This window comes from Sinohyriopsis cumingii, chromosome 16 (genome assembly GCF_028554795.1).
Source record: "Sinohyriopsis cumingii isolate HCF-2022 chromosome 16, ASM2855479v2, whole genome shotgun sequence".
NCBI lineage: Eukaryota > Metazoa > Mollusca > Bivalvia > Unionida > Unionidae > Sinohyriopsis > Sinohyriopsis cumingii.
In genome coordinates, this window is record NC_142976.1 from 14657719 (window position 1) to 14670630 (window position 12912).

The window sequence follows — 12912 nt, forward strand, 5'->3', positions numbered from 1 at the left end:
ACCATAAACTGCCACACTGCAGACATTGTAGCGAGATGACTGAATTTTTTTAAAGCTACCTTAAAAATCCTAATCACACACACACACATACCAATATATTTAGCTTCTCATGGGTCGGTGGTTCTTCCCTGGGTTTTCCAGGGTTCTTTCTCCACCAGTTATATTGGCTGCCATGTATAGCCTATCTTGTGCTGAAAAAATGGCATTAAACCCTAGAACAACAACAACCAATATATTCATTCAAAATATGCTTACCTGAAAAATAAGCCTGCCTCAAAGGTAAACCTTCCAGAAAAATAAGCCAAACCAAGATTACTTAAATTAATAAAATCTAAAATCTGTAATTTTTAGAGAATTTGTAGGGGTATATTACATTGTTTGTGTTTCATTTAGGTATTCTTTCTGTTCAGTATATTTCCAAAATATTTTACTTAAAGATACGGCTAGTGCAGTTGGACAGGAGAATACTTAAAGTCATTTATATCCATTTTATTCAGTTTATTTAATGACCAATTCTTCGTCCAGTTTGTGGAGTTGAAGATTTCACATATCTCATATTTCTGAACAGCTTTCAGAGAGATTTGTTCCTCATTTCAGGGAGGATTTTGCCAAAATAACAATATAAGGAAATTCTTTATTATCTTCCAGAAGATTTCAAATTTGTATATTATTTTATGGTGTTAAGACCTCAAAGTTCAATGTCACTGTAACTGAAAGAAGAAAATGTTTTCCACACAATAACTCATCTACAGATAATAATTTACTTTGTGGATGGCTTGCACATAGGATAAGAAGAAGCATATCAATTTCAGAGTCATAAGGTCAAGGGTTAAGGTCAGTGTGACTGAAAGAATGAAAATGGTTTCTGTACAGTAACATTATTCTGCATCATAGACCACTGGACCATAATTAAAAATTAGATTTATACACAAATGAGAACATGCATAGGTTACTTTGAAGCAGCTGAGCTGAGAAATTCTGTTTGTATGCATCAATATTTCTATTACTCACATTAGTATGTAGTAGAACACGAGAGCATGTAATATTTCTCTACAAAGAAAATGCTATCTGTGAAATTGTTTTTGAGTCAATTTACAAAGAATGTGGAAGTAAAGAGTTATTGGTTTCAGTTGTGGCTTGGATTAAAGGATAATTATAACACTACATCCAGGCAACAAATCTCACAGGAGTTGCTATATTCAAACATTGATACATCTCACACAGCACTGCTGTGCATTTTTGGGGGTAAGAATATTATTAACACATCCTTGTCTGGTATGAATATTATTATGTTTTCTTACAAGCTTATCAGACTATATTTAATTTTATATTTTTCCAATATGCACTCAGGGCCATGGAGGTGTTGGACCTTCTGTTGACTTTCCAGAGGAACTTGAGACTAACTGTAAGTTTTATATAGTTACTTTTCTCCAACCTTGAAGGCACTTGAGCATTTTCATCTCAGGCCTCACAAGATGTATTAATGTTTATACAATTTAACACAACTGAGTAATATTATTTCATTAGCATGATTGTTATAAATTATATAAACGGGCAACATGCATAAATGTTTATAGACAGTAATACCACTGAGTAATTTTATTGTCGTTAGAATGAACATTACTAAATAAACAAAATTTTATAAATTTAAGTTTATTATGTAGTGAAGATAAACACATTTGCAGATTAATCATCCAATGAAAACAATGAACCATCCAATAAAAACAATGAATGAAAACAATGAACCATCCAATGAAAATAATGAATGAAATTAATGAAGTTCATCCAATGAAAACAATTCAATTAACACTATGTATGAAAACAATGAACCAGCCAAAGAAAACTATGAATTAAAGCAATGAATCAGCGAATGAAAACAATTGATCCATCCAATGAAAACAATGAACCATCCAATGAAAACTATGAATGAAAACAATGAACCATCCAGTGAACACAGTGAATGAAAAAAAAACCTATCCAATGAAAACAATGAATCATCCAATGAAAACAATGAATGAAAACAATGAATCATCCAGTAAAAGAATGAACCATCCAATGAAAACAATGAACCCTCCAATTAAAACAAGACATTACTCAGACTATACCTACATAATCTCTAAGAAAAAAAAGTCATTTCAGTTTATCACTGACCTACATGTTAGCAGTGATTAATAGTGGTATAAATACAGTACAATACATTACATTTTATTTTTTGCTTCAGGCATTTGTGGAAAAGTTTAAGGTTGCAGAACAGGTAGGAGTTAAGCGCAGAAATCCTAGCACCATGGAACCATTGCTGTATGAGACCTATGACCCGACAGACTTCTCCAAGTAAGTATAGAGTAATTTGGAGCAGAATTGATGCTGCTCCCGTTCAATGTTTGAAGTCAATTAAAAGCCCATATAAAATGCATGACTGTGGTCATTGTTTATTCTACTTAACATAAAATGGTCAGTGAATGACTGGCAAACAGTTTGGATTACCATACATACTTGCTTATAAGTCAAGTCAAACAGCAAACAATAATGATTATGATCTGCCATAGCATAATGTGCCTGCAGATCAGGGTCTGTGTTGTTTATTTTACTGATTACTCCAAACTGCACAAACCCAGATCTGCTGATGCATTTTGTGCCAGCAGATCTGGGTTGGTGCATTTTGCAGCGAACTGGCTTCTCATGGAATGATAATAGGTCCACGTCCCAATTAGAAGTATATCACAATTATGCAGCACCCCCATTTCAGCAATTTATTCCTAATTGTTTTTATCCCTTGGATCAAATTATTTGCCAAAATGGTGGACCTATGCCCTATTCAGAGTCATCTAAGAAAACTCAATGGCCTTGTAAGTAAATATAAGAATACTGTGCTAGACAAGAAAATAAATAAAACTTGGGTTTTTTTATTTCATGTAGTTTGTGGAAACACCTGTAATATACACTTAAATACAAAAAGTATTCATTAACAACATGACTACCATTTGTTATTCTTAAAAAGAAGTTAAATTTTATTGTTACTCAGATGATAAAAATTAAACATGAGGTGACATAATTTGTGTATCTGTTCATAAAAGGGTCAGGTGGAATAATGCTCACTTCCTGTAAGTGTCCTCTGCTCTTCATTACACTGAAAATGATAAAGGCACAGTAGGACAAATGGAGCCCAAAGTTACTAGTGAAGTTAAAATATTGCCATAGATTTGTAACAGGATGTGAGAGCAGTAATTGAAATCAGGATAATATTTATGAGGCCAAGGAGTACCATTTCTGATGTGATTCAATATATTTTGGAGCTTAAGTCTGTGAAAAATGTTTCAGGAAGTGAGGCCTTGGTTAGTGATTGAGAAGGATTACTGTCAGAATTGAAAAGGCTTGTAAAATGAAACAGAAGGGACACATTGAGTAACATCACTGTCAGAATTAGAAAGGCTTGTAAAATGAAACAGAAGGGACACATTGAGTGACATCACTGTCAGAATTAGAAAGGCTTGTAAAATGAAACAGAAGGGACACATTGAGTGACATCACTGTCAGAATTAGAAAGGCTTGTAAAATGAAACAGAAGGGACACATTGAGTGACATCACTGTCAGAATTAGAAAGGCTTGTAAAATGAAACAGAAGGGACACATTGAGTGACATTACTGTCAGAATTAGAAAGGCTTGTAAAATGAAACAGAAGGGACACATTGAGTAACATCACTGCCAAATTCAGTGAAAACAGATATAGTCCTCAAAACAGGCAAGATCCTGTTGCTAGGTAGACAGCATTAGAAACAGGCCTGGTCCTGTTTCTAGGGTCATACCGGTCAACGTTTCAAAAGCCAAGTAGGGTGACTGATTTTTAAAAAAATAGGAAGATTGGGACCTAAAACAGGGAGGTCTTTTCACTGCACTTTTAAAGCATTGTTTTCACAAAATATTGCCCACTTTTGACAACATACCACAAAACACATTTAACTTTAAATAGTTTTTTTTTATTTGTAAAATATTGATTATGGTACAAAAGCACATTTTAGAAATACATTCAGTAGTAATAATCAAATATCATGAATAAATATATTTAAACCACATGCAAATTACAATAAAAATATAACACATACAAAGGACAAATCACCAGAAAAAACTGTTTTGGAAGAAAGCTGTGATAAGGGAGATAAATTGTAAAATGCATACAACCCGGTGCTGTGTGGGAAAAGGAGATGGGTAACATCTGGACAGTAGGATAGAGAGATATTTTCAGATGAAATTCAGATATTTGTTGAAAATGATAAACATATTTACATTTGGAGAAAAAAGGGGCAAATGTCAGAGGCCAGATCTGGTTCTCTCCAGAGACAATAAATAATGTCAAGTGGTGATATGGGGGTGCATATGCATCCACAACATTAGAATATTAACAAGTGTACATGGAAACATAAATGTTCCAAATTACTGTGTGAATCTGGATACCAGTTTATGGTCTGTTCTAGCTCAGTATATCCCAGAAAGTTGGTATCTTTTTCAGGAAAGCAATGCATTTGCTTCATGATCTGATCATACAGGAATACAGCCCTAGAAACTATAAGGGGCAGCAGCTTGCCAGCACAGTCATCACCTGACATAAACATAATAGAAAATGTACAGTTGTTTATTAAATGGAGGCTCCACTGACATTTTGTTAGTGAGATTCAGTGTATATGGATAGACTTTTCACTGAGTGATATTCATAGTCTGTATAAACATATCCCCAGGTGATTAATGCAAGTAATATTATTGAAAGGACACCAGATTATTAAAGGTTAATGACATTAATTTTCTGTTTCCCATTGGAGACCTCATTACCATTTTGAAAGTCAACTTGACTTTTCACAGAAAACAAAATGGCAGTCATTTTACCGAGTACTTTTTGTATGTGCTTGTATATTACAAGAAAGTCATTATTGAAATTGTCTAAAACAAATGCTGCATACACGTATGATTTTAGGAAGAACCAGAAGAAACAGAAAGAAGTGCTAAGGGAACTGAGGGAGATGTTCCATGCCTCAGCCATCTTTGATATTGAGACCACCACATCAGTGCTTTTGGTATGTTCTGTGTAAACCTTGAAGTCTTTTTTCTGTTTGTTAGGAAGTTTATTAAAAAGCATAAGTCTGTATAGGGTACTGCTTTTTATGATATAAAGACTTAATGCTAATGACTTGAATATTATCAAAATGTTTATTGTTTGTAATCAGTTCAGCTGTATGGACATATAAAGAGGACACATAATTAATATGCTTTTAATGAACAGTTTATTAGTTTATTTAAATTGCTAAAACTTACAAGTGTACTTATAGTTGCAATAATTTGTGCAATGACCATTTTTAAACTCCCTCAGTTATTCTACCATTATGTTAATGTCAGTTACAGTAAATATTCTACCCCTTCCATCCATAAATGTTTGCATCAACCTAGTAATTTTTTTAATTTTTTTATTGAACAAAAGATAAAATGTACAACCCTCTGTATGTATTTTCTAATAAATTTATTTTCTGTCAGTATTGTGTTTATTATCCCATGTAACAAAGAACATTATACATCATCATGTTCATCAACTGAGATTTTCTTGCATGTTTTTTTTTTGTAAGAGGGGTAGTTACAGATGTAGCCTGTTTTACCCTCCCCCAATTCATTCACTGACTTCTACTAAAGAGAATAAAAAGTAATGTAACTAATATAATGAATTTTATTCCAGTTCAGCTCGAAGAAAGGTGTTAAATTTCATACACAATGAAAATTAGAAATGAACAAGTCAGTAGGTTTAATTTGTACTTTGTACTTTATAACCTACAGGATCTGTCAAACTACAAGTATGACATGATGGTGATCAAAAGCCTGGACATTCTAAACAAGTTGTACTCGTCCCAAAGTGACATGTTCCAGCTGGCACTGGAAGCACAGGTATGAAGAAAAGGAAAGAGCATCAAAAGGAGAATGGGTCACAGGTCATATGGGGTTTGAATGCAGTCACCTATTGATTAGTATTTCATTATACTTACAAACATAGTCTTAAGATTGCTGTATTGTTGTGGTTGATGACATAATATAGTCCAAAAGTACAATTTTGACACTTTATTTACCATATACACTCACTTATAAGTCAAGTCAAACTGCAAACAACAATGATCATTATCTGCTATAACATAATGTACATGCAGATCAGGTCTATGTTATTTGTTCTACTGATTGCTCCTAAAAAAAAATGCACAGACCCAGATCTGCTGGTATGTTTTGCGAGTCAGATCTGGGTCTGTGCAGCTTGTGGTTGGACTCATCTTACAAGCAAGTACATATTGTAACATTCATAAATTTGTTTAATTTGAATGTCACTTCAGCACAGTATAAATGTACAAAACTGTGTACCATGGTATTATATTGAGTAAATTGTGGTGCTCAGCAAGTACATGTTACAATTACATTTATGTCACTGATCACTGTTGTCATAAACAGACATCTTGTAATAAAAAGCTATGCTGTGTTGTAGTAATTAATCAATTAACAAGTGCTTCCTGTAACATCATGTCTCACCCTTTTTTAAATTTCTTCATTGTACCATCTTTCTAATGGCTTTATCAGCTTGCACAAAAACATTAATTTTGGTTTACACAAACATTAACACTGGCTTGCACAAACTTATTTCGACTGCAAGAACAAACTTAAAGACCTAATAATGTTTCCTACCTTAAATATTCTCAGCTTGTTTTTTAATGTTTTCTAATTTCATGGTGTTTGTTTTTGTAGTTATATCATTATATGTTTTTTATCTTATAGGTGTTGTCTAATGTTGTAAAGTGCTTAGAGCTTCTAAAGATTAGTTGCTATACAAAGTCCTCATTATTATTATTATTATACAGACAAATGTTGGACTGTATATTAATAGGTACTGCTTACATACAGACAGATGTTAGACTGTATAATAATAGGTACTACTCACATACAGACAAATGTTGGACTGTACTATAATAGGTACTACTCACATACAGACAAATGTTGGACTATAATAATAGGTACTACTCACATACAGACAAATGTTGGACTGTATAATAATAGGTACTACTCACATACAGACAAATGTTGGACTGTATTATAATAGGTACTACTCACATACAGACAAATGTTGGACTGTATAATAATAGGTACTATTCACATACAGACAAATGTTGGACTGTATAATAATAGGTACTACTCACATAAAGACAAACATTGGACTGTATAATAATAGGTACTACTCACATAAAGACAAACGTTGGACTGTATAATAATAGGTACTACTCACATAAAGACAAATGTTGGACTGCATAATAATAGGTACTACTCACATAAAGACAAACGTTGGACTGTATAATAATAGGTACTACTCACATAAAGACAAATGTTGGACTGTATAATAATAGGTACTACTCACATAAAGACAATCATTGGACTGTATAATAATAGGTACTACTCACACACAGAAAAATGTTGGACTGTAAATACTACAAATATGACAGTCACATTTTGATCATTTGAATATTTTGTAGGTTCTGGTAACGCACGACTCAGCCCGTGTTCATCGTGAGGTTCAGAGAAGCCTGCCAGTCCTGAGGCGCCTTTCCAAACAGAAACTTAATGAGCAGCAGGTTCTACATATGAATGAGATTCTCAATGAACTGGCAGAGTAAATAATCCATACATTATTTGATCAGGACATTATTATGAATGATATTCTCAATGAACTGGCAGAGTAAATAATCCATACATTATTTGATCAAGACACAATTATGAATGAGATTCTCAATGAACTGGCAGAGTAAATAATCCATACATTATTTGATCAGGACATAATTATGAATGAGATTCTCAATGAACTGGCAGAGTAAATAATCCATACATTATTTGATCAGGACATTATTATGAATGAGATTCTAAATGAACTGGCAGAGTAAATAATCCATACATTATTTGATCAGGACGTAATTATGAATGAGATTCTCAGTGAACTGGCAGGGTAAATCATCCGTACATTGTTTGATCAGGACGTAATTATGAATGATATTCTCACTGAACTGGCAGAGTAAATAATCCATACATTATTTGATCAGGACATAATTATGAATGATATTCTCGATGAACTGGCAGAGTAAATAATCCATACATTATTTGATCAGGACATTATTATGAATGATATTCTCAGTGAACTTGCAGAGTAAATAATCCATACATTATTTGATCAGGGCATAATTATGAATGAGATTCTTAATGAACTGGCAGAGTAAATAATCCATACATTATTTGATCGGGATATAATTATGAATGAGATTCTCAATGAACTGGCAGAGTAAATAATCCATACATTATTTGATCAGGACATTATTACGAATGATATTCTCAATGAACTGGCAGAGTAAATAATCCATACATTATTTGATCAGGACATAATTATGAATGATATTCTCAATGAACTGGCAGAGTAAATAATCCATACATTATTTGATCAAGACATAATTATGAATGAGATTCTTAATGAACTGGCAGAGTAAATAATCCATACATTATTTGATCAGGACATTATTATGAATGAGATTCTCAATGAACTGGCAGAGTAAATAATCCATACATTATTTGATCAGGACATTATTACGAATGATATTCTCAATGAACTGGCAGAGTAAATAATCCATACATTATTTGATCAGGACATTATTACGAATGAGATTCTCAATGAACTGGCAGAGTAAATAATCCATACATTATTTGATCAGGACATTATTATGAATGAGATTCGCAATGAACTGGCAGAGTAAATAATACCTACATTATTTGATCAAGACATAATTATGAATGAGATTCTCAATGAACTGGCAGAGTAAATAATCCATACATTATTTGATCAAGACATAATTATGAATGAGATTCTCAATGAACTGGCAGAGTAAATAATCCATACATTATTTGATCAAGACATAATTATGAACGAGATTCTCAATGAACTGGCAGAGTAAATAATCCATACATTATTTGATCAGGACATTATTATGAATGAGATTCTCAATGAACTGGCAGAGTAAATAATCCATACATTATTTGATCAGGACATAATTATGAATGATATTCTCAATGAACTGGCAGAGTAAATAATCCATACATTATTTGATCAAGACATTATTATGAATGATATTCTCAATGAACTGGCAGAGTAAATAATCCATACATTATTTGATCAGGATGTAATTATGAATGAGATTCTCAATGAACTGGCAGAGTAAATAATCCATACATTATTTGATGAGGACATAATTATGAATGAGATTCTCAGTGAACTGGCAGAGTAAATAATCCATACATTACTTGATCAGGACATTATTATGAATGAGATTCTCAGTGAACTGGCAGAGTAAATAATCCATACATTATTTGATGAGGACATAATTATGAATGAGATTCTCAGTGAACTGGCAGAGTAAATAATCCATACATTATTTGATCAGGACATTATTATGAATGAGATTCTCAGTGAACTGGCAGAGTAAATAATCCATACATTATTTGATCAGGACATTATTATGAATGAGATTCTCAATGAACTGGCAGAGTAAATAATCCATACATTATTTGATCAGGACATAATTATGAATGAGATTCTCAGTGAACTGGCAGAGTAAATAATCCATACATTATTTGATCAGGACATTATTATGAATGAGATTCTCAATGAACTGGCAGAGTAAATAATCCATACATTATTTGATCAGGACATTATTATGAATGAGATTCTCAATGAACTGGCAGAGTAAATAATCCATACATTATTTGATCAGGACATTATTACGAATGAGATTCTCAGTGAACTGGCAGAGTAAATAATCCATACATTATTTTATCAGGACATTATTACGAATGAGATTCTCAATGAACTGGCAGAGTAAATAATCCATACATTATTTGATCAGGACATAATTATGAATGATATTCTCAATGAACTGGCAGAGTAAATAATCCATACATTATTTGATCAAGACATAATTATGAATGAGATTCTCAATGAACTGGCAGAGTAAATAATCCATACATTATTTGATCAAGACATAATTATGAATGAGATTCTCAATGAACTGGCAGAGTAAATAATCCATACATTATTTGATCAGGACATTATTATGAATGAGATTCGCAATGAACTGGCAGAGTAAATAATCCATACATTATTTGATCAGGACATTATTACGAATGAGATTCGCAATGAACTGGCAGAGTAAATAATCCATACATTATTTGATCAGGACATTATTACGAATGAGATTTGCAATGAACTGGCAGAGTAAATAATCTATACATTTTTTGATCAGGACATAATTATGAATGAGATTCTCAATGAACTGGCAGAGTAAATAATCTATACATTATTTGATCAAGACATAATTATGAATGAGATTCTCAATGAACTGGCAGAGTAAATAATCCATACATTATTTGATCAAGACATAATTATGAATGAGATTCTCAATGAACTGGCAGAGTAAATAATCCATACATTATTTGATCAGGACATTATTACGAATGATATTCTCAATGAACTGGCAGAGTAAATAATCCATACATTATTTGATCAGGACATTATTATGAATGAGATTCGCAATGAACTGGCAGAGTAAATAATCCATACATTATTTGATCAGGACATTATTACGAATGAGATTCGCAATGAACTGGCAGAGTAAATAATCTATACATTTTTTGATCAGGACATTATTATGAATGAGATTCTCAATGAACTGGCAGAGTAAATAATCTATACATTATTTGATCAAGACATAATTATGAATGAGATTCTCAATGAACTGGCAGAGTAAATAATCCATACATTATTTGATCAAGACATAATTATGAATGAGATTCTCAATGAACTGGCAGAGTAAATAATCCATACATTATTTGATCAGGACATTATTACGAATGATATTCTCAATGAACTGGCAGAGTAAATAATCCATACATTATTTGATCAGGACATTATTATGAATGAGATTCTCAATGAACTGGCAGAGTAAATAATCCATACATTATTTGATCAGGACATTATTACGAATGAGATTCGCAATGAACTGGCAGAGTAAATAATCCATACATTATTTGATCAGGACATTATTACGAATGAGATTCGCAATGAACTGGCAGAGTAAATAATCTATACATTTTTTGATCAGGACATTATTATGAATGAGATTCTCAATGAACTGGCAGAGTAAATAATCTATACATTATTTGATCAAGACATAATTATGAATGAGATTCTCAATGAACTGGCAGAGTAAATAATCCATACATTATTTGATCAAGACATAATTATGAATGAGATTCTCAATGAACTGGCAGAGTAAATAATCCATACATTATTTGATCAAGACATTATTACAAATGAGATTCTCAATGAACTGGCAGAGTAAATAATCCATACATTATTTGATCAAGACATAATTATGAATGATATTCTCAATGAACTGGCAGAGTAAATAATCCATACATTATTTGATCAGGACATTATTATGAATGAGATTCTCAATGAACTGGCAGAGTAAATAATCCATACATTATTTGATCAGGACATTATTACGAATGAGATTCGCAATGAACTGGCAGAGTAAATAATCCATACATTATTTGATCAGGACATTATTACGAATGAGATTCGCAATGAACTGGCAGAGTAAATAATCTATACATTTTTTGATCAGGACATTATTATGAATGAGATTCTCAATGAACTGGCAGAGTAAATAATCTATACATTATTTGATCAAGACATAATTATGAATGAGATTCTCAATGAACTGGCAGAGTAAATAATCCATACATTATTTGATCAAGACATAATTATGAATGAGATTCTCAATGAACTGGCAGAGTAAATAATCCATACATTATTTGATCAGGACATTATTACGAATGATATTCTCAATGAACTGGCAGAGTAAATAATCCATACATTATTTGATCAGGACATTATTACAAATGAGATTCTCAATGAACTGGCAGAGTAAATAATCCATACATTATTTGATCAGGACATAATTACAAATGATATTCTCAATGAACTGGCAGAGTAAATAATCCATACATTATTTGATCAGGACATTATTATGAATGAGATTCTCAATGAACTGGCAGAGTAAATAATCCATACATTATTTGATCAGGACATTATTACGAATGAGATTCGCAATGAACTGGCAGAGTAAATAATCCATACATTATTTGATCAGGACATTATTACGAATGAGATTCGCAATGAACTGGCAGAGTAAATAATCTATACATTTTTTGATCAGGACATTATTATGAATGAGATTCTCAATGAACTGGCAGAGTAAATAATCTATACATTATTTGATCAAGACATAATTATGAATGAGATTCTCAATGAACTGGCAGAGTAAATAATCCATACATTATTTGATCAAGACATAATTATGAATGAGATTCTCAATGAACTGGCAGAGTAAATAATCCATACATTATTTGATCAGGACATTATTACGAATGATATTCTCAATGAACTGGCAGAGTAAATAATCCATACATTATTTGATCAGGACATTATTACGAATGAGATTCGCAATGAACTGGCAGAGTAAATAATCCATACATTATTTGATCAGGACATTATTACGAATGAGATTCGCAATGAACTGGCAGAGTAAATAATCTATACATTTTTTGATCAGGACATTATTATGAATGAGATTCTCAATGAACTGGCAGAGTAAATAATCTATACATTATTTGATCAAGACATAATTATGAATGAGATTCTCAATGAACTGGCAGAGTAAATAATCCATACATTATTTGATCAAGACATAATTATGAATGAGATTCTCAATGAACTGGCAGAGTAAATAATCCATACATTATT

General features: G+C 32.0%; 1 protein-coding gene across 1 annotated transcript in view; it reads left to right on the forward strand.

Annotated features, from left to right (window-relative positions):
* Positions 1-12912, forward strand: part of LOC149779970 (inositol 1,4,5-trisphosphate-gated calcium channel ITPR2-like) — a 290413-nt gene that overhangs the window by 131971 nt on the left and 145530 nt on the right. The window contains exons 28-32 of the mRNA XM_089936693.1: positions 1351-1405; positions 2222-2331; positions 4966-5065; positions 5814-5921; positions 7541-7677. Of these exons, the coding sequence (XP_089792819.1) occupies positions 1351-1405; positions 2222-2331; positions 4966-5065; positions 5814-5921; positions 7541-7677 (510 nt within the window). The remainder of the gene's footprint in view (positions 1-1350; positions 1406-2221; positions 2332-4965; positions 5066-5813; positions 5922-7540; positions 7678-12912) is intronic.